The sequence below is a fragment of the Plecotus auritus genome (assembly GCF_963455305.1).
Source record: "Plecotus auritus genome assembly, chromosome: 7".
Classification (NCBI taxonomy): Eukaryota; Metazoa; Chordata; class Mammalia; order Chiroptera; family Vespertilionidae; genus Plecotus; species Plecotus auritus.
Genome location: NC_137774.1, coordinates 168,937,042 through 168,960,519, shown reverse-complemented (window position 1 = coordinate 168,960,519; position 23,478 = coordinate 168,937,042). Strand labels below are relative to the sequence as shown.

The 23,478-nt window shown below is 44.1% G+C and overlaps 1 protein-coding gene across 2 annotated transcripts in view; it reads right to left on the bottom strand.

Annotated features, from left to right (window-relative positions):
- Positions 1-18,398, bottom strand: part of OXCT1 (3-oxoacid CoA-transferase 1) — a 140,692-nt gene extending 122,294 nt beyond the window's left edge. The window contains exons 1-4 of one of the 2 annotated variants that reach the window (XM_080680331.1): positions 18,293-18,398; positions 11,535-11,678; positions 2,490-2,598; positions 2,029-2,119 (exon numbers count right to left, since the gene is read on the bottom strand). In XM_080680331.1, coding sequence (XP_080536457.1) covers positions 2,029-2,119; positions 2,490-2,598; positions 11,535-11,612 — 278 coding nt within the window. In that variant the 5' untranslated portion in view covers positions 11,613-11,678; positions 18,293-18,398. Of the gene's footprint in view, positions 1-2,028; positions 2,120-2,489; positions 2,599-11,534; positions 12,009-18,292 lie in introns of those variants that run through there. The other variant, XM_080680332.1, reaches the window with a different exon arrangement.
- Positions 18,399-23,478: the final 5,080 nt, after the last annotated feature.

Genomic DNA, 23,478 nt, shown 5'->3' with positions numbered 1-23,478 from the left:
AAAATATATTTTAAAAGAATTCATATATTACACCAGCCTTGTAAGCACTGAGCTATCTGGAAAACCCACAAAGTACTGGTCACCAAAAGTATGTTTAATAAATACAAAGCCAGCTCAAAGGGCACCGGATGTGCTTAAGAAATATCAAGAGGCCCTAGCCAGTTTGGCTCAGTGGATAGAGCGTCGGCCTGTAGACTGAAGGGTCCCTGGTTCGATTCCAGCCAAGGGCATATGCCCAGGTTTCGGGGCTTGATCCCCAGTAGGGGGTATGCAGGAAACAGCCAATCAATGATTCTCTCTCATCATTGATGTTTCTATCTCTCTCTCCCTCTCCCTTCCTCTCTGAAATCAATAAAGATATATATTTAAAAAAAAAAAAAGAAATATCAAGTGACCATGAATGTTACTTCCCTATTTACAGATGAGTTCCCTGTTACATGAGGGAGCTGAACATTGAGCTCTACAACCCTGCCCAGCTCTGACATTCAGTGACTCTGAGCACACAGTAGGGACAGAAAACCAGTCTGAGTAACAGGATCGGCCTGCAATGTGTATCGGAGAGGATAAATACAATTCAGGATACAAAGAAAAGCTAAAAGTTTCCAAAGGAATTCAGAAAGGGGCAAGAGAAGTTTTATACTTGCATAGGGCTTCTTTGAAGATATGTAACTTAAGTCAAATTCTGAAAAATGGGAAAGATGTGGATACACAGAGAAAAGGTGGGAGAACCTTCCAGATGAAAATAATGACATAAAGAAACTCAGCAAAGGAAAAATGAGCACAAACGTAGGATCAGTTTTATATCCTAAATAACCTGCGCTATTTGCTCTAAGCTGCATTTATAATAGGCTAAACTGCAAACTTAGTTAATTAAAAAAAATTGTTTAAGATGTTTAGTTTTTCATGATTGACAGAGAGCTCATGATTTGTCATTTCGTATAAAAATAGCTTTTTCCTTTATAACTAAATATACCTTAAGTGCATGTCATTCATTATTAAAATGTTATGGCTTAGTGTTGACCGTTTTGATATGCGATCGTACTGTCTTAAGTGCTGGCTGCGTATCCTCCTCCTTCCACCAAGACCAGCGACCTTTTTAATGATTAATGATATTCCTTACATATCATCTACAGCAGTGGTCGGCAAACTCATTAGTCAACAGAGCCAAATATCAACAGTACAACGATTGAAATTTCTTTTGAGAGCCAATTTTTTTTTAAGATTAAACTTCTTCTAACGCCACTTCTTCAAAATAGACTTGCCCAGGACGTGGTATTTTGTGGAAGAGCCACACTCAAGAGGCCAAAGAGCTGCATGTGGCTCGCAAGCCGCAGTTTGCTGACCATGGATCTAGAGTAATGGCATAACCCAGTGAAAGGACTTAAAACAGATTGCAAGTTGACATCCACCTTTCCTGATACAACATACAATAACATACAACATAAAGGAACATCTCATACAACATAATAACATACAACATAAAGAAATATCTCTAATTCTTAAAATGCAAGAGTCTATTTAAAATATATATATTTCAACTTTACAGTATATTTGAAATTAAAATAGAAGCACATCAGATTAAGATACAAAAATTATGCAAGTCTCCTTTACTTATGATTAAGAAGTATGGTACCGTCCTAGCCAGTTTGGCTCAGTGGATAGAGCATTGGCCTTCGGACTGAAGGGTCTCAGGTTCAATTCTTGGCCCCAGTTGAGTACATGCAGGAGACAACCAATCAATATGTCTCTCTCACATCAATGTTTCTCTCTCTCTCTCCCCGTCCCTTCCACTCTCTCTAAAAATCAATGGAAAAATATCCTCGGGTGAGGATTAACAACAAAAAAAGTATGATACCGAAAGTATTTGAATAGATGGAACCACGACTCCTGAGCTTATTAAACACTATCTTTTGATGTAGGAGCATATTGCTCATTTAAGGGGGAAAACTTTCATTTCGTTGATAGACTGTGTAATATCATGGAGAATTGTCATTCTCTTCAAACCAATGGTCTTAAAAGTGCACTTGCCCTGCATTGTTGCTGACTGCAGTGAGCCCTTTGACTCCGGTCTTCAGCAAAGCTCCGATGAGATTCTCTGGAATGCCACACAACCCGAAACCTGTAAGAAGCCAAAAAGATCAACCGTTTGTGAAGAGAGGAAAGTTGTTTCAGGGAAATGTGTGTTATTCTCTTTTAATAAAAAAAGACAATCTATAAGCACATATGAGACCTAATAAGCAAAATGCACAGTATCTCAGCAACTCGATAATAGACATAAAGCTGTTCCCAAATGTTTGACACCAATATACAGCACCAGGCATCACTGTCCGGCCCTCGATTCATGAGTATAAAGCCAAGCATGATGTGTTCATACGACTATACATCATTCTTCTCGCACTTAACTGCATATGGACTACTGCCCCACTTTATCATTTAACCCTATACAGTCAGGGTGTCGCCATTGAAAGGAAAACAACACTATTACTCACCACCAACCAGGATCTTTGCACCGTCAGGGATATCTTTTACAGCTTCCACGGGATCTTTGTAAAATTTGGTATGGCGACACGTGCTGGTTGAAAAAGAGCAAATGCCTCCCTAAAACATTAAAGAACATTTGAAGTGAATCATCATTTGGCGATATGTCTTTACTTTACATGCATAGCAATTTATTCAATTTTTATATATACAAGGACAGTTTCACTATGGCCTCTTTGAAAGAGTGGGGCTGTAAGTAGTTCATCTTAAGAGTGGAATGAATCCCTAGCCGGTTTGGCTCAGTGGAGAGAGCATTGGCCTGTGGACTGAAGGATCTAGGTTCAATTCCAGTCAAGGGCACATGCTGAAGTTGCAGGCTCCATCCCCAGGTGGGGGTGTGCAGGAGGCAGTCCATCAATGATTCTCATCATTGATGTTTTCTCTCTCTCTCCCTCTCTCCCTTCCTCTCTGAAATCAATAAAAATTAAAAATCCTATCTAATAAAAGAGTAATATGCAAATTGACCATACCTCCGCTACACCCACAAGCCGCGCCCACCAGCCAATCAGGAGCGAGTATGCAAATTAACCCAACCAAGATGGCTGCAGCCACAGAGCGAACAGGAGGCTTGGGTTTCCCTGGCAATGGAGGAAGCCAAGCTTCCTGCACACCCTGGCCGGCCCAGGCCTCCACTCAAAGCTACAAAGTTTCAATTATAGAAAATAAATAAATCCCAACAAAAATGGCTGTGGTCACGGAGCGAGCAGGAGGCTTGGGTTTCCCCGGCGATGGAGGAAGCCAAGCTTCCTGGCCGACCCAGGCCTCTGCTCAAGGCTACAAAGTTTCAATTATAGAAGATAAATAAATCCCAGATACCAGGGCCTTCGCTTGGGTCGCTGGGGGGTGTGACCGACCTGCAAACCACCACAGGCCCCTCGTCCAGGCTGCCCCATGCCCCAAGGGAACCCCCACGCTGATCCAGGACACCCTTCGGGGCAAACCAGCTGGCCCCCACCCGTGCACCAGGCCTCTATCCTATCTAATAAAAGAGTAATATGCTAATTGACCATCACTCCAACACACAAGATGGCAGCCCCCATGTGGTCAAAGATGGCTGTCCCCATGTGGACACAAGATAGCCACTACAAGATGGCCAGCAGGAGAGGGCAGTTGGGAGGGACCAGGCCTGCAAGGGAGGGCAGTTGGGGGCGATTAAGCCTGCAGGGGAGGGCAGTTAGGGGTGACCAGGCTGGCAGAGGAGGGAAGTTGGGGGCGACTGGGACTACAGGGAAGGGCAGTTGGGGGCGACCAGGCCTGGAGGGGAGGGCAGTTAGGGGTGACCAGGCGGGCAGGGGAGAGCAGTTAGGGGCAATCGGGCTGTCAGGGGAGCAGTTAGGCATCAATCAGGCTGGCAGAGGAGTGGTTAGGGGGTGATCAGGCTGGCAGGCAGAAGCGGTTAGGGGCAATCAGGAAGGCAGGCAGGTAAGCAGTTGGGAGCCAGCAGTCCTGGATTGTGAGAGGGATGTCCGACTGCCCATTTAGGCCCGATCCCAGTAGGATCAGGCTTAAATGGGCAGTCGGACATCCCTTGAGGGGTCCCAGATTGGAGAGGGTGCAGGCTGGGCTGAGGGACACCACCCCCACATGCACGAATTTCATGCACCGGGCCTCTAGTTAAAATAAATACTGATAAATAAAAAGGAGTAGAAGAGACATACTCTATCCAGATTATCATGGAAGTCCCCTCATGATCTATGTCTTCTATTATACAAGGGACAATGCAGTGATATTCGTGGCCACACAAAAATAGATGGCCCAGATACTAGCACTCAAATTCCGAATAATGGCAACATCAAGCATTGATTTCTAATAGTAACCCAACCTTCCATTCAATCCACAGGTGCTTACTGAGAGCCTACTATAGGCCAACTACTGTGGTATTGACTGCAATCTAGTCAGTATTAAGACATGATTGCCGCTCTCAGGGAAGTACAGCATGACCAATACTACCTGGTCCAACAATGTTGGGTAACAGAATGCCTCTTAAAGGAACAAGTAAAGAACAGCTCACAAAATGACTCCTCACTCCTCCCCCTCTGGGGCTTGGAGTTCCGGATGCTATTGAAAAGTAGCAAATGATTACCTGCAAGGGAGGCATGGCTAGAATTACTATCACCTCGTCAGCTTTCAAAACCCATTTTAAACTGTTTCCGCCTTTATACTTCATCCACAATAGGGACAAGGAAAATTAGAAAGCCCGTATGTTGCAAGCAATCACTCATGCTCAACATCTCTTTTTAGATATATATAAAAGCTCTCCTTTAGTCTCATCATATACTCAACCTAAAAAGAGGAAGGAGAGAAAATGACACCTGACTCCTGACATGTGGTCATCTTAACAAGTCCACTGCCAATCAGCCTCCCAGACAGACATCCTGGTGGGGGTAAGGTAACAGCATAAAATAGCATTCTCTTCATCCTCTAAAAACTCCTTTTAGAAAAAAGTGTTAATTAGTACAGAAGCCTATTAAAGAGAACTATACTGAAAGTCAAATGAGATTTTCAGAGGTAGAGGTCACACAGATGACTTTTGTCCCTTTACATTTCAACCGTGGTCAAGGTCAGGTAGGGCATGAGGTAGAGCTGGCACATCACCCAACGCAGGGAGCAAGTGGAGGCAGAGACAGAAAGGAAAGGGCTTTCTTGTCTTCCTTATCTTCAAGTAGCAAGGAATTTTTTTATTCTGTTTTAAACACACACACACACACAAATATATTTTTAATCTTGGAAATTAAAAGTTTGGAGCCTGAATAAATAGGTGAACAGGGGGCAAAATAGAGTTGAGGATATCTCCTAGAAACGAGAGAAAAATACACAGATATGTAATCCAACCAACTCGTTTCGCAGGTCACGCTTCGAAAGCTTTGGAAGATCTTGTCAAGTCCCCAGCACTTTTGAAGCAGGGCCAGGCCCCGGGTTTGCGCCTTCCAGCACAAGGTCCTTCCACCACCACAATTCTCCGTGGTCTTTCAAAGTCCTCGATCTTCTTCTACTTCTATTTCACTCTTTATACACAACAAACCTTTCTGAGTGTCCTGCTTTCTCACATAGATCTCCTGCAAACAATATCCAGTGAGGAGTCCAGCCTTAGCAGGAGGAGAGGAAGGAGATGAAAGATGTGTCTGCAGGGGGTGATATCGCCCTGAACTGTTTATCCACAGACAGAAACATGAGTCCTGTGGAGAGGAAGTCAGAAGAAAACTTGTTTCTTCTGAGACCCAGAGAGCTCTTCAGATTCACGCAGCATAGACTGGGCAGGGCCTCCAATCCCTTCTTTCAGCAGATAATTATGTCTTCATGCCAGCCAGAAATCATGAGGAGCTGGGCCCACACCCCCAGAAAGTTCCCCAGAAGTATTTTATTTTAAATTTTTATCTTTTTTTTTTTTATTCATTTCAGAGAGGAAGGGAAAGAGAGAGATAAACATCAAGTATGAGAGAGAGAATCATTGATCAGCTGCCTCCGGCACGCCCCACACTGGGGATCAAGCCCAAACCCAGGCATGTGCCCTGACCCGGCGGGGATCGAACCATGACCTCCTGGCTCATAGGTCAACGCTCAACCTCTGAGCCATGCCGGCCAGGCCCTCAAAAGTATTCTAGAAAAGACCCAAGAGTTTCACATTTATCCTGATAACCAAGAGTTTAAAAGCAGTAAAAGTGACTCATGTTGCCCTAACCGGTTTGGCTCAGTGGATAGAGCGTCGGCCTGCGGACTGAAAGGTCCCAAGTTCGATTCTGGTCAAGGGCATGTACCTTGGTTGCGGGCACATCCCCAGTAGGAGGTGTGCAGAAGGCAGCTGATCGATGTCTCTCTCATCGATGTTTCTAACTCTCTATCCCTCTCCCTTCCTCTCTGTAAAAAATCAATAAAACATATTAAAAAAAAAAAGGTGACTTATGTTTCCAGGGACTGTGAGGAGAGCTCAGAAAAATGAAGACTCTACAGGCACTCAAAGTTGTGTTTTTTTTTTCATTTTTCATACATTCATTTGACAGCATTTATTGTCATTTATTATCCATGTTATGCTGACATTTGATATCTGATGGTTGAGAAACCAGTGGTGTGGCATAATGGGCCACACTCCCCATCTCTGAGTCAAAGGGAGTACTGCCAACACCTTCTAAGATTAGGCGGGGGGAGGAGGCCTCTAATAATATCTACCTATCTTTCCCCTTAGCTGTAAGCTGCTCTCAAAATGACCTCTACCTTCTAATATATTCTTAACACCAAAACAATGATATGGAAAGACCCAAGCACCATCTGCTATAAAAACAGAGAACCTTTGAGTTTTCATAAGTTACCTAAAAGAATGAAGAATAATAAATTGTTCAGCTTTGACATCTATGTATTGTGAGGTAATCTCCCCACCCCCAAGTCCTCCTTTATGTTCCCATAATGTATTTTGTTTTGTTTTTCCACTCTCTTCTCTTTGGCAAATTTCCATGTTATTATTACCACTATTTCTTTATGTGTGTATATATGTATGTGTGTATATATATATATATATATATATATATATATATATATATAATTGATTTTTTTTTACAGAGAGGAAGGGAGAGGGATAGAGAGTCAGAAACATCAATAAGAGAGAAACATGGATCAGCTGCCTCCTGCACACTCCCTACTGGGTATGTGCCTGCAACCAAGGTACATGCCCTTGACCGGAATTGAACCTGGGACCCTTGAGTCCACAGGCCGATGCTTTATCCACTGAGCCAAACCAGTTAAGGCTTACCACTATTTCTGCTAATACTATTGGGGGAGCTAAATAATAATGACTCGGTACTGAAGTGTAAGAAATAATCAAAACTCTTACAGTGCAACATTTTTATATTTAATCCATTTCTCCTTAAGATAAACTTTGTCTACAAATACCCTTTGCCCTCTACATCCCATTTTTACACTTGACCTTTGAGGTTTGATTCCACTGTTGAACCTAAATGTTATCACATGACTTCCCAATCCAGAATCTTTTTCCTCTCAAACCACTTCTGCCATATTTCTTGCCCCTAAATTTCGCTTTTTCCTGCCACTCAATACTCCAGAACTTAATGAAAATGCACTCCATTTGGAAGACCTTTCAGGGAAAACCCAAAAAGCACACTGCTTTTTCATTTTACAATACATTTTATCTTAATGATATGGAACTGTACACCCAGCTATTTACCTTGTCACCTTCCAGTTAAATAAGTCAGGACATAGGAACATGGATACTGCCCACTTCAGTATCCAAGTTTGATTAACAGAAGCAGGGAAGAGAGGCCACATGGAGAGGCGAGGAGAGCCCTGTTAGAAGGAACAGGCAGTAACACGCAGGGATACACACACCCGCAGACTTGCAAGGATGAGGTTGGCCATTGCCAAAGGAGGGGCTGACATGCTTTAGCTGTGCAGGGGAGGGAAAATAATTTTCCTTCTACGCTTTTAGGTTCTTTTGACTGCTCTGATCATCAAATTGACATGAGATAGGAGAAAATGATCAAATTTATCACGTACATATGGGGGTTCCAATATGGGATCCAAGGAAAAATTGGGCAGCTGAGGCTTACAAGCTATCTTGAGCTAAAGAGAAGGAATAGTGGGGACATCAAAGGGCAAGAAGGCAATTCACATGGCGATGGAAAAGCATATATTTGGTAAATAAATGTTTGCTGGGCCATCTTTAAACAGTCAGACCCACACAGGACATTGACCAAACAGGCCTTGCCACATCCCTGTCTTTCACACACTAGCTCACATTATAGTTCTGTCAGATGTCTCCCTTCCTGGAGCAGGTCCTCTATCTAAAGTCTTTCAGGCAGTTAGGGGGGAGGTCAAAGGTTTTTCCTGAGTCCTTCTTTAAAAATAACCAGCTTCAAATAATCAATATCCAAAAAAAGGCATATATGGGGTGGCAAGCTCTCCTTCCTCTCAACTGTCCAACACAAAGCCAGTGTGCCCAAGGCGGAATGTTCATCTTAAACAAAACACCACCAAGTCCGCACTTAGGACATGAATACATCACAAGGCAGGCGCTCACAGGGAGTCACTAACACCAGGCAATTCTCCCAGCAGTGGCAGCCTTGGCTTTCGAGGAGACACCCATGTTCTCTTCCAATGCAGGTGCGATGCCCGACACTCAGAAGGAGCGCAGACGGAGTGATGCTTCCCGCCTGGTGCGCCAGGAAGCTGAGGGGCTGTCCAGAAGCTACCTCACTGATGCGGTAGGGAATCCAGGAAGGAGCAGCTGCATGAGTCAAGGTGCAGAGAGGGGAAAGGGGCCCATGGAGAGAGGCTAGAGCAGGCTGGAGACGGAGAGGGAGACTGAGGCAGGCTGTTCAAGGCCTTAAAGACCACGTGAAAGAGTTTCAACTTCCTCCCTCCGTGAGGAAAGAACAGCAAAGCTTTTGAAGCAGACAGATGTCAGAGCTCTCACATGAAAACCTACATTGGGGACGTGGCAGGGGAACTCATTGTTTCCTTCATCCATCCATACCTATTTTGTACGGAATATAGTAAATACTGGGGACAGTGCTTTAAAGAAAATACCATACAAGCATAGTCCCTGCTCTGATGAAACCTGCACACCAGCAAGGCTAATAGTCACTACATAATTACAAATAATTACAAAATTAGTACACGTGACACCAGTGATCAACTAGAGGTAGAGAGAGGAGAGGAGAGAATGTTTTCAAGCTGACACACTGGATGGACACTGGTCTGTTAACCATAAAGAAAATGAAACAAAGCAAGGGAAAGCCTCATGTGGCTGGTTCCTTCTGAGTCAGAAGAGCCTGAAGTGCTGAGTGACCTCCAGGCGGAGTCGACCAGTAAGCTACCTTAGAAGGACTGCAGCTCAGCAGTCTGGGGTTGGAGAAAGGTCTGGGAACGACAGTTACAAGGAAGAGAGGTGGCTAAAGTGTTAATTTTTCCCCCAGTAATAACTTTCTATAAGGAATAGAGAAAATAGTGCTAAATACTCCCTCTGAAGTAGTAATGGAGAAGGTACCTTCGGATAGTCTATTCTAACCTAAGTTCTTGCCATTGGTTCTGAAAGGGCAGTCCTCAGACCAGCAGCCTTAACATCACCTGGGAACTTTATTAATGCAAACTATGGGACCCCACCCAGGACCAACTAAATTAGAAACTGGGGGGGGGGGGGGAAGGGGGTGGAGAGACTGTTTAGACTGTTTGATAAAGCCTCCAGATAATTCTGATGCACGTTCAAGTTTTATGGACTTGCCTATTATAATTTTTTTTTAAAAGACACTACCTCGTTTTGTTGCTTATGTTTACCAGAAAAATTCTCAAGACTGCTACTTAAAGGGTTCTCCCATCAATGTAATAAACATATGTTGCATAGCTAGTCTATGCAGGGTAGTGTGTAACGTTGAGAGAGATGGGGAATAAAGCATACACGGTCCTTGCCAAAAAGAAACTCGCATCCGGTTAAGCCAATGTACACATCTGAAGTTAAGCAAGTACACGTGTAACAACTTAACTGAAGTAGGAGGCAAGGATTTAAGCAGAATGGGCACTTCCTAAGTGCCAAGCGCTGGAGGAACGCTGGGAAGCAGGTGTTGTTAGAGCATGATACGCAAACGTGAACGTGGGAGTCTGAATCTCGATAGGAACTTTCAATGACATACTGCAAAACCCATAGTGTGTAGCTCAGCCATCCAAGCAGAGGTTTCCTGGGCTTGGGCATGGTTTAATGATATACCTAAAGGCGAGAAAATGAGTAAATTACACTTAGGTAAATAAGTAATCACCGAAAGAGGGGAATGTGTTTGACCTTGGCCCAAAGGCATCTCCCTATAGTGGTTTGCATTCTTGCATGCCTTGCAGCACCCGCAGCAATCTGGCTGAAGGTCGAGCTCCCTTTGAATAACGCCTCACGTATCCGAAGCTGTCTGCCATGACCAAAATGCTTCCCAAGAAGCATCTTCTAGGGGTAAAACGTTCCAGTTCTAGATCGTCCCGAGCATCTAACCAAGGGGCCCTCTGCAATTATTGCTCTCGGATATTGGGTGCGGGAAGGATAGAGGAGGCGTGGGCCGGGCCAGGAGTTCTCAGTGAGCAAGGCGCGCTTTCAAGCTCAGAACACTCACGTGATACGCTACTAAGTAAAAACATCACTTTTCCGTTTGCCTTTCTAGAAAGCGGTTCCCATGGTTACAAGATAGCGAAGGTAAGTCGCCCTCTGGCCCCAGTGCTCCGGCCCAGTTCCCGCCTCTTAGGACTCCAGACAGGAGTCACCTGAGCGGGGGCTTCCCAGCTGGGACAGTGCTCGGGGCCAAAACACACAAGAGGCAACTATGGGGACACCACTCGGCGGAGAGTTGGCAGTAACGGCGGAACAAGGATGCCAAAGGGCTTTGAAGACGGAAATCTTCCACCCCGGATCCCTTGGGGGCGTCGGGGGAAGGGCCGAAGGGCGCGAGGGAGCCACGGCGGGACCGCGGCCGACTTCTCGGCTCGGCAGGGTAGACGCTTCCCCCGGCGCGGGCGGCGCAGCCCGGCCATATAGGGGAGGCGAGCGTGGGCTCGGCACTGCGTCCCCGCCGCGCCCAGCACCCGCCCCCTTGGCGGGAAGTCGCCCGAGCCGTGGCCAAGTCGGCCCCGGGTCCTGGGCCCCAAGATCCCCAGTGCAGGGCGCACACCTTCCCGCCGCCGCCGCCGCCCTCCGCTCCGGAAACCCGTGCGCTCCACGGCCGGACCCCACTCAGGCGGCTGCCCGGGAGCAGAGATGCGCGCCCGCTCGCCCCTTCCCAGCCTCCCGCGCACTTCTTAGCCTCGCCTCGCCCCTCGGGGGAGCGCATGCAGGACCGATCCACCGCTGGACCCGAAAGAGCAACGAGGCAGGGAGGCGCCGGCGCATCTTCGTGCCCCGGGGACGGCGCCTCGGTGCCAAGCCCAGGCTGGAGAGGGCGGGTGCCCGCGGGGAGCAAACGCGGCAGCACTCGAGTGTCGTCCGCGGTTTTCCGTGACCAACCTCACATGCACTTTACCTTGGATCGGGGGCCCCAGGAGCCGCGCGCCGACGCGCAGAGACGTGGCCAGGAGCAGAGGAGTCGGAGAGGTGCCATGATGAGCCCGGCGGAGAGGCAGCGGCGGGAGCGTCCGGATGCTGGAGGCTGCGGGCGGCCGCGTCCCTGGAAGGAAGGGGAGGGAGGTGCGGGGGGCGGGCTGGAGGCTCGGCCGCGCGTTTGTGACGTCCGGGTCCTCCCGCGCTGCGCGCCTCGCCCCCTTCGGCGGCGGGGAGGGGCCCGGCTCGCTCTTTTTCCGGGTAAGCAGCTTGTTGGCGAGCGCTCTGCCACCCTAGCCCCTTGGTCCACAGTTTAGCATGGAGGGGGGCACGGCGTCTGCTTTCCCAAGGTCAGGCTTGAGTCTGGGCCTGGCATTCGGGCGGCGCAGGACTGTCACTTGCTGCTTTTCCAAGTCAGCGCCTGGCACGTCGCCCCCCTCCTTTCCCTCACCCATCTACACGGCGTTCTCAAGTCTTCCGTTTCTCAGTCGCCTCTCCCCACACTGGCCCTGGTTTGTGTAGCGAGTTTGCTCTGATGACCTGTCAAGAGCCATCTGCCATGCGGTGTGACCAGGCAGGCCTGGTCAAGGCTGTCCCTGGTCAAGGGGGACCAGAGAAGGACTGGGCCTCTGCGACATCTCCCCACTCTGCCCCATCATCCACGTCTGTTTTTTTGTGTGTGTTTTTTTTTTTTTTTCAAAATCTTCGAGCCTGGAGTCCCGGAAAGCCCAGAGATTACTCAGCAGATGCAAACCTACAGGTGTAGATTCCTTTGATTTTAGTGCCATAACTTTTCTAAACCGAATTAGGATTGCTTATTATTCTCAGAACTGTCATTAAGGTTTACGTAAAGTAATTCATGCAAAGCTTCTGGCCCCGTTATAAATACTCAGTGAGCAAATGCGAGGCGTCGTACTCAGGTGCAATGGTGAACGAGCATGGCACTTGCTTCTTTCTCTCCAAGCCTTCCCTTTCCACCAGCGCCTTGAGGACATGAGCCAAGTCTGATTTCTTTTTTCTTTTTTTTAAATATATTTTATTGATTCTTTTACAGGGAGGAAGGGAGAGGGATAGAGAGTCAGAAACACCGATGAGAGAGAAACATCAATAAACATCAATCAGCTGCCTCCTGCACACTCCCCACTGGGGATGTGCCCGCAACCAAGGTACATGCCCTTGACCGGAATCCAACCCGGGACCCTTGAGTCCGCAGGCCGAGGCTCTATCCACTGAACCAAACCGGTCAGGGCCAAGTCTGATTTCTTCAGGGCCCTCTATGCACTTAGAGTGGAAGGACCAAGTGGAAACGCAATGAATGTTCTATTTAAGGGGACCAAGTCCTGGGAATATGGCTGTTCGTTTTGAACCAAAGCAAAGCAAATAAGATCATTAAATGCGACCTTAGCTTCCTTAGCAGGTAAACTAAGGCAATGACCAAACACAGTCCAGTTTAAAGTGTCCATAAAAGCACTTCCCTTTCACGGTGTTCTTTGAACTCTCCCTTCCCCCCGCCAATATAATTTAAGGGAACAGAATGCCAAGTTAGACTATCCAATTACATAAGAAGAAATTAACTTAGTAATGTCCTATATTTTCAACAGAAGTTGGCTAGGAGGGAAATCCGGGTATTTGAACTGAAGTCCCCTTGCAAGGCCTACTACAGCATGTAACAGATGTGGCGTAGCACAGAATGGGACAAAGCTGGTGATCCCAACTGGGTCCGCTCTCCACTCTCGCCCGTCCGGAGAGCACATGAAATGGAAACTGGCCTTGGCAGCTTTGGCCCCGGTCAGATGACTCGCTCTTGGCTGCTCTTATTGTGCTCCTCCAGAGGGAAAGACCCACGTTTGCAGCCTGTACTCTGTGTGACTCTACGTCTCATGGAAAAATCAGGCTCTTCACTCTATGCCCAAAACATGCTGTACTAGTCTTTGATGACTTTATGAGCTCTTTTTGTACTTTTTAAGTAAAATGTCAGGATCTTCACCTTGAACAAATGGCAGGAAAGATCTTCTGTACAGACGTCCCTCCTGGTTCCACAAAGCCATTTCCATTTTCATCTGTGTACAAATCTACTTTTTAAAATTATCTGAATGTTTCTGAACTGGCAAGAATAGTTCCTCCTTGCTTGGAAGGGTAAATTGTGGCAAGTATAGCATATTCTGGAAGCTTTTCTTTATGTAATCATGTAGAGCTTAACTTCCACATTTTTAAAAAGTGGGATGATTGAATTGAATTTAAAGCTTTTAAGCAAAAGGTCTGATTCCAGACAGACAAGGAGGAAGGTTTATTTTGTATTATTTTATATATAACATGTATTATGGCATATCTAATATATTTATATGTACGTAAGTTTGTATGTATATAAATATTTGTATGTATATACTGTATATATATATATCCCTTTCTATCAAATGAATACAGGCAATGTGCCAGAGTTAGTACACCTGTAAATTGTCATTCTCAACTTGAGGGCTTTTTATTTAAATTCTCCTAAAATATGATGAATTAGCATCATCTCTCATTATTGAAAAATAGGACATAAAAAGAAAGAAAGGAAGGAAGGAAGGAAGGAAGGAAGGAAGGAAGGAAGGAAGAAAGAAAGAAAGAAAGAAAGAAAGAAAGAAAGAAAGAAAGAAAGAAAGAAAAGAAAGAAAGAAAAGAAAAGAAAGAAGGACATCCTGCCTTCACATTTGGTGGAGTATTCCTCCAGGTTGATATTGAGGATATATGAAGGCTTATTTCTCAAATGTGGTTTGACTGGTTTAACTAGTAATAGGAGTTTTTAACTGGGTCATAAAAAGAAGTATGAATGCTCCCTTTCATACCATGGTCCTTTAATATGTGAAAAAGAAATTTCTTTGGACAAATAATTTTTCTCTAGTGGATTTGAAAGGCATAAATTTGAAATTTCACATGTATCTAAATTTAAGCATTTGTTTAATAATGCAAATCATCATCCCCTAATATACCTATTTTGTAAGCTTGTTATTTTCATAAACTCTTGGAAGCACTGCCTTGTATGGAAAAAAATATGTTTTTAATATTTGTTCAGTGGATTAAAAAGTGAATTGTTTGTGTATTTTCTTAGGGGGTGGAGTAAAATAAGTGCATAAGATTGTTGGAGAAGGCTCAACTCCTGGAATGAAAATGAACATTGTGTTAAGGTTCCAAGGAAACTTAAAGGAGCAAAAACACCCTCGTGATATTGTAGGCATTCAAGTATGGTCAGTCATGTTACTTCTACTTGAAAGCTCTCAATGGTTTCCCCACTGCCTTGAAGATCTAACTCCCATGCTTCTTCGCTGGCATAGAAGGGGACCCTCTCTTCTGGTTTTCCTCCTTCCGGCACATCACCTTTATATTCCAAACTATATTTGCCTCTTGTCTTTCACAGGATGAATTTACCCGATATCGGGATCAAACGTTGACAGCAAAATGGTCAAGAACACGGGCTCTGGAGCTAGGCGGCTGGGTTCAGGTCCCAGCTCTGCCATCCCCTGCCCTGTGGCCTCCTGCGATGCTGCGTTCAGGAGAGCTGTGATTGGCCAATGGTGGTGAAGCGGTTCAGGAGAGCTGTGATTGGCCAGTGGTGGGATCATGTCTGGTTCAGTGTCCATTTGGACTATTCAGGTGTTCAAAGAGTATTCCTGTGTGCGCATTTATTTTGCTTTTTAGATGCCACATACATAAACATGAAATCATACGGTATTTGTCTTTCTCTGACTATTTCACTTAGCATAATATCCTCTAGGTCCATGCACGTTGTTGTAAATGTTAAGATTTCTTTTTTTTTTTTTTTATGGCTCAGCAATATTTCATGGTATATATGTACCACATCTTCTTTATCCAAGCCAAACAGAAACAGGCTTATAGATACAGAGACCAAACTGATAGTTGCCTGATTTGGGGGGGGGGGGGGGGGGGGCTGGGTGAAAAAAGTAAAGAGATTAATAAATATAAATTGGCAGTTACAAAATAGTCATGGTATGTAAAGTACAGCAGTACAGCATAGGGAATAGAGTCAATAATTATGTAATAGCTATGTGCAGTCCCAGGTGGATACTAGACTTATCCAGGAGATCACTTTGTAGGTTATATTAATCTCCAACCACTAAGCTGTATGCCTGAAGCTAGTATAATATTGAATGTCAACTGCAATTGAAAATATTTTTAAAGATTTTACCTTGTGAATACATATACAGCGTGTCCCAAAATACACACCTTTTTCTGATAGCTCAATTGATGTTTCTTTCTTTTCAGATTTAATGCATTGGAACTAATAATTATTCAAAGTGTATATACATTTTTTGGGACACCCTATATTTCTGAGATGCTTTCTATATTTTTATAAACTGGAAAACATCAGGATTCAAAACTTTGTCTGCATGGTTTTAAAGACTGTTTTTACCTTTCCGCCTTCCTCTTTATGAGTGTCTGGCCCTGCTCCCCAGTTTCCCTCATTCTGCCCTAATGTAGGACTTCAGTCTCATTTCTCTTGTTGGAATTATTGCAGTTGCTTCCTAAGTGAACTGTCTTTCTCCCCTAAGTTAACCACTTTTAAAATTATCATTTCAAATACAGATCTGGTCTTTTTTTTTCTTTTTCTTTTTTAATTTATTGATTGATTTTAGAGAGACAGACAGAAAGAGAAACATCTATTTGTTGTTCCACTTGTGCATTAATTGGTTGAATCTTATATGTGCCTTGACCAGGGATCAAACCCATGACCTTGTCCCATTGGAAAGACACTCTTAACCAATTGAACTACCCAGCCAGGTCCAAATCTCTTCTCATCCTAAAATTTTTTGAGAAATCCTCATAGGCTGCAAGTCAAAACCCAGCATCTGATTATATCCAAGAGCTTTCTAACCCAGGCTCAGAAAACCATCTAACCTTAAGGGCCTTCAGAAATACTTTAGGGTTCAACAAATACTATGTTTTGAAATTATATTTCAACTATTTTATCAACTCTAACAAAGCAGTAGCATGTACACTCAATTGTGGTGTAGCTCTGATTTTAACATATTAAAGATTACCAGATGATGCAGTTGGGAGGCAGACCTCAGAATAATTTATGGCAAAGATGGTCTTTTTAAGCAGTAGAAAAAGATGAACTACTCCCTAAATTGGGGTTAGGACAATTTGCTGTAAAATTTTAAAAAAATAATAGATCTTTATTTATCAGGATAAATATAAAAGACAACCCAGGTTGATTGAGTTACTAAATATATTTTAAAAGATTATTATGCCACCATTGAAAAATTAAGTATGTGTGGAAATGTTTAGGATAATTGTAAAAGGCAGAATTTAAATTGTGCTATGTAATGATCACAGCTGTGTGTTAATATATTTTTACATTAGGCCCCAAACTAAAAGACCATTCAAACAATGAGAGAAAAAAATATGACTAGGGCAGGACTTTGGGTATTTTCCTGCATTGTTTAAAATATTGTACAACTTTTAATGAACTTTTAAAAAGCAGTATCACATAGTTCTAGTGTGAGTTCAAAATATGCATTTTGGGATCTCAGAGGTATTTCCACTTACATATTCATTGTAGTATTAGTCACAATAGCCAAGATGTCAAAGTAACCTGAATGTCCATCCATGGATGAATGGATAAAGAAAATGTGATATAATCAATCATACCTTGCAAAAGAAGGAAATCCTGTCATGGGTTGCAACATGAATGAACCTTGAGGTTATTAAGCTAAGTGAAATAAACCAGCCACAGAAGGACAGAAACTGGATGATTCCACTTATATGAGGTATCTAAAATAGTCAAACAGGAATTAAATCTGAAACTCTTTTGATTAGTCAATCCTATATAATAAAACCCTAATGTGCAAAATGACTGAACCAGGGGAACAACTGTTCACTGTGACGTGCATTGACTACCAGGGGGCAGACACTCAATGCAGGAGCTGCCCCCTGGTAGTCAGTGCGCTCTCACAGGGGAATCGCAGCTCATCCAGAAGTCGGGCTCTCAGCTGGTGAGTGCAGCAGCGGTGGTGGGAGCCTCCCCCGCCTCCACAGTAGCACTAAGGACCCCTTGGGGGATGTCCAACTGCCGGCTTAGGCCCGCTCCCCCTGGAGTGGGCCAAAGCCGGCAGTCGGACATCCCCCTCGGGTCCGAATGTTGTGCACCGGGCCTCTAGTATATAATAAAACAAAGGATTTTTTTTGACACATTTATCTTTTTCTAAGTCAAACTTATAGAAACAGAGTAGCATGGTGGTTCCCAGGAGCTCAGGGGAGGGGGAAATGAGGAGTTGGCATTCAACAGGTATAAAGTTTCAGTTATGCATGATGAGTAAATTCCAGAGATCTGCTGTACAACACTGTACCTAGAGTTAACAATGATGTATCGAGCAGTTAAAAATCTGGTAGAGCATAGATCTCATGTTAAGTGTTCTTACCACAAAATAGACATACATATATTTCATACAGAAAATACGTTTTTCTATACAAAATATTATTTTTATATTTTGTAAAAGTAGAAAGCATCCCCCGGCCCCCAATCTCAATCTGGGAATCCAGGCAATGTTTCGGAAGAGCAGGCAGGTACTGTGGTTGACACCACACACTAATATTTCCCTTGGCTGCTCAGAATGGTACAGCGCTAATAATCGTGGAATATGTACTTCTCTATAGATGAATGAGGGTTGCTGGCCGCCTTCTGTGAAAGTAAAACTCTTCAGTTGGCAAACAAAAGAATCAATCAAGATAATATCTTACCTCCTCCCCACTTGTAAATCACTAATGGGCATCAGCCAGCGGAACGGCGACTTGAAACACTGCGCTGTCCAGCCTCCTGTACACCCGTGGCTTTCTGCTCAGGCGTGCCCTGCAGCTGCACTTGCGGATGCCTAAGCAAACACTCCTGACCGAGGACATGACGGCAGAACTGCCTGATCTAGTGCCTAGTTCTGGAACATAGGCACTCTGAAAGCCCTGAAGTGCTACTCCCTGGAATGCAGTCAGGAGAACACTGAGAGGAGGGGTGCAGCGTGGAGAGCTAGCTTAGTACCTACCCCACGTCAGGGAAAGGCACGTGGATTTTAACAGACAAGCTTGAGTTCCCACTTTGGATAAGAACCTTGGAGAAAAATTGTTTTCCTAGCAATAGCTTGTGATCATTATGACTTTTCACTGTCTTTATTTCCTGCATGTTCCAAAGTAGTGGTCTACAGACTTGTTTGTGTGTGTGATTCACCTGAATGAATTTTAAAGTTGAGAACCACATGTACATCAATACATACATACATGTTATACGTGTGCGTTTATTTCTTTATAAATTAAAAATAGTGATTTTTATAACACAAAAAACACAATACAGTGTCAGTAGGGGACTGTTCTATAAAAGTTTGCTATGTCATCAGTCTCTGGACTAATTAGTCTGTGGATACTCGTTAACACTTCCTTCCACGTGGCACTGCTTAAGGGCTAGGGATTCAGTTGTGAGTAAGACAGACAGATATGGTTCCTGACGTCATGGAGTTTACCTCTTGGTAGGGATTAAGACTGAACAAGAATTCATCCATTCTTATGCAGGGGATGGTCAGTGAGAAGTACAGTTTTAAGAGAGTGCATAATAAACATAAAGGGGAGAGGGGTTTCGAGGAAGACTTTCTGTAGAAATTGTCTTTAAATTGGGTCCTTAAGAATCAGCAGATGCCCTGACCGGTTTGGTTCAGTGGTTAGAGCATAGGACCGTGGACTGTAGGGTCCCCAGGTTCAGCTCCGGTCAAGGGTATGTACCTTGGTTGTGGGCACATCCCCAGTAGGGAGTGTGCAGGAAGCAGCTGAATCGATATTTCTCTCACATTGATGTTTCTAACTCTCTATCCCTCTCCCTTCCTCTCTGTAAAAAAATCAATAAAATATATTTTAAAAAAAGAATCACCAAAACCGGTTTGGCTCAGTGGATAGAGCGTCGGACCATGGACTGAAGGGTCCCCAGGTTCGGTTCCGGTCAAGGGCATGTACCTTGGTTGCGGGCACATCCCCAGTGGGAGGTGTGCAGGAGGCTGCTGATCAATGTTTCTCTCTTATCGATGTTTCTAGCTTTCTATCCCTCTCCCTTACTCTCTGTAAAATATCAATAAAATATATTTAAAAAAAAAAGATTCAGCAGAGGTTAGCTAGTTGAGCAGGGGGTTGGAGGGGCGGGGAAGACAACATAGTTAGAGAGAACAATGTATGCAAAACCCTAGCTTGACAATAAAATCCAGAATGAGTAAAGGTGGACGGAAGACAGATTGGGTATAGGACCTTGAAACGTGGGAAGAATTGTCCTTTTCCTAAAAAAAAACAAAAAAACAAGCCATTGAAGATTTGAATCAAAGGGTAAACTGATCAGACTTGAACTTTATAAAATATCACTCCAGTTGTGGTGCGAAGAATTTATAAAATTATCTATTTGTGGTTTTCTTCATTAACATCATTAAAATGATGATCTACATTTATTGACACATAAAATTGTGTACTCTCCAATGCTGAGTAAAGAAAGGGTTATAGAGAGCGCATATGGTATGAGTCCATTTATGCAAATTATTAAAATGTGAATGTATATATAGGCATACAGAGATTCATGAAGATGTGTTTAAATGTGTATTGAAATGTATGACTATATATGTATGGGTGTGTAAAATGCTAATAGTGGTTATCTGTCAGTGGGAAGACATTGAGTGAAAATTGCTTTCTTTTTTGTGCATTTCAGAATTATTTTATTCTGAGCACAAATCATTTTACAAGAGCAATAAGTCTATTTTCTAAAAATGTTCACCTCCATCTAAATACCTGAAAAAAGGGTTGGGGCCTATGTCTTTCCCGTGTCTTTCTAAACCATCCTGGTCTCCTACGCAGTACTCAGGCTTCCTGGAGAGTCATGCGGTCCAGCTTTCAGAGTAAGTCAGTAGAATTGCCTTGATAAGAAATGTTTGAAGCCATTTGTGATAAGGTGAGTCTAATAGTCCAGGTTATTTGTATAAATAAATATTGGTTTAACAATAAAAGTGGATTACCTCAGAAATCAGCTAATGACTTTACAACAGAGTGTCCTTAAGAACCTCTGGCACACCTAATTGAAACACAGCAGCATATTGCCTGGCCAGAGTGGCTCAGTTGTTTGAGTGTTGTCCTGTGCACCAAGAAGCAAAAAAGCTCTCACATCAATCTCTCTCTCTCTCTCTCTCTCTCTCTCTCTCTCCCCCCCCCCTCTCTCTCCCTCCCTTCCTTTCTCCCTCTCTCTAAGCATGTCCTTGTGTGAGGATTTTTAAAAAATCCGAGAAACATAGCAGCATATAAAACACTAACTTATTCCTGTGTCTGATATCTTTTTTGTGTATGGCAAAAACATCATGTGTAGTAAAAAAATGAACATATCCTATGACAATAGTGTCACTTCAGTGCTAGGAAACCGCTTACTAAAGATATCCTCTAAAATGAATGTCAGTTTTGCACAATATGATTTGCACTGGGTGAGAACTGCAAAGAACTGAAGATACAGTGTATGTATACACACATATATCTTAGCTTACATAAAATTTGGTAAGACTGAGAAAAGCAACAGAGACTGTCCGCATGGTATCATTAATGTTAAAGTATAAAATGTGGCCAAATTAACTAGGCAAGAGTGTGTTGGCCTTTTGGATAATTGTCTCTGAGGGACTTAAAGAATCTGAAGTTCTCATCCGGACTGGATGGGAGGGACTGAGGGAGGGAAGCCAGGCAGGGGGCTCTTTGGAACTCTTTTCTGGCGCATGCGTGGGCTGTGTAACGGCACAATGCTCCTTTCGGCAGCGGACGGCACTGCTGCGTTCAGACATGGTAGCCACGGGGAAGGGATTAGGGACCATACAGGTACCACCTGCAGCAGACATTTGTGTTTTTGCGACTGAGCAGCCTCCAATCACCCTTTTCCTGACAATAGTATCCACAGCTTCTTAAATGCAACCTTTCTTTCCCTTCTCGCATGTCGAATAGTCTGGGTGGGATGGACCCACCTGCTCCAAGGGTGTGGGTGACCTCAGCCTGGCCTTGGGGACAGTGATGGGCTCAGGGCTAAGCACGTGATCGAATTCAGATGAGTGAGGATCAGGCTCTTCCATTTGGTTCTGATGGTTAGGGAAGAAAAGGCTCTTTCTGACAATTTCTAAGTGTGAGCTTAGGAGCCCAGCCTGTTAGAGAATGAAGCAGCCCAGAGGCAGGGGAAAGGGAGTTCTGAGGGACCTCGTTCTCATGACTTTATTTTGGTCTCAGTTTGACAGTTACATCAGCTAACAAGTGATTACACGTATATTTTTAGCTTAAGCTATTTTAGGTCTAATTTCCTGTCCGTTACAACAAAAGAGCCCCAGGTGGTAGTGGCAGAGATGGCCAATATCCATTCTTGTTTCCTCCCAGAGTAAGAAAACTACCGTAACCAACTGCTTCGCACTGAAATCCTAGGTGTTATGAAAGCCCTTAGTTCTAGGAAAAGCAGGACAGCTGGTCACCCTGGGAGGCACATGACTGCCTGGAGGAAAGCCTACATTTTTCCAGCCTGGAACGGCCTTGTGCTTAAGCTCTGATCAGGGGAACGGAGGTGGAAATGGTCACTGAGGTTCCAGGAAACTTCCATGAAAGGAGAGAACATGATCTCCCTTTCTTCCTTCCCATTGGCTGGAATATGAATACAGTGGCTCCACCAGCCACTGGCGGTCAAGAGCAAGCCTTGGGAAGGGAACCACTCATGGGTGAGTCTGACTCCCCGACACCTTGGCGTGCTGTGTGACTGGATGTACCACCCCCAGACTTCTTGAATTGGAGAAGAAATGAGCATTTACTGTCTTTAAGCCTCAGGGTGGTTGTTTTTTTCTATAATTCACAGTTAAATCTAATCTGAATTCACTGATCAGTGTTTAATTGAAAGAAACCCTTTTTAAGGTGTGTTTGCCTCTCAAAACATTGCACCTCCTTTAAGTTCACTTTCCAAACTCAACTCTCTAATATGGTCACAATTTGAACATGAGAAAATGCTCTTTGTTATAAATATAAGTCATCAATTTGGGGGTGAACAGTAGAGATGACAGGTAATGGGGCTCATTTACGACATACTTGTAGTGGAGATTTTTGCTTGCCTACTTGGCATCCACTTCTCTACCTGTTAACAGAACCCCAATTTTGTACAGATTTCCATATCCAACCTTCTTCAGCACACTCTGCACAGGTTCAGAAATGGAACTTGAACTTGGTATAGTTTTATGTGTCAACTCGGGTAGGCTATAGTATTCAGTCATCTAATCAAGTACTAACCGTGTGTGTACTTGGAGAATCCTGCCTGGTACAGATTTGATCAGCATAAGGCAATTTTGACCCAGGATCAGTAATTGGTTTGGGGCCAGGTGTGTTCAACCAGATTAAACCAACGTTTGATCTGAAATTCTGGACAAGGTCTCCTAATGATTCTGTGAGAGCTTCTGGCAGTCACTGCCTCTCTGCTCCTCTGACATTGTGTCCTCAGCCAGCAGGCCTGGAAAGGCTGCCATCCCTTCACTGTCAGGCCAAGGACAAAGCCAACACAGGAGGGACGCAGAGCCCAGAGACTTGCTGGGAAATGCAGCTGGGCCTCTGGTTCACGTCAGCCCTGCAGCCTGTGCTGCTTCTGGGATTTGTCTTCCAAAACATGTTCTTCCTCACTGTTTCAGTTGTTTTCTGACTACCGCCAAAATTTAAGTTGCAGCCAAATGTATTCCTCTGGTACAAAGCTTTTCATTAAGACAGCGAGTACAGCTGATCTGTTGTAATCCAGGTTTTGTGTGGATATGGTTTTAAAATGTTCGCTTATTAGGGATTTAAAACGGTAATATAAATCAAAGTGTAGCTTTTAATGGATTCTTTGCAAGTCAAGTAGCAATTACTTGTAATGTTTTCGATGTGTT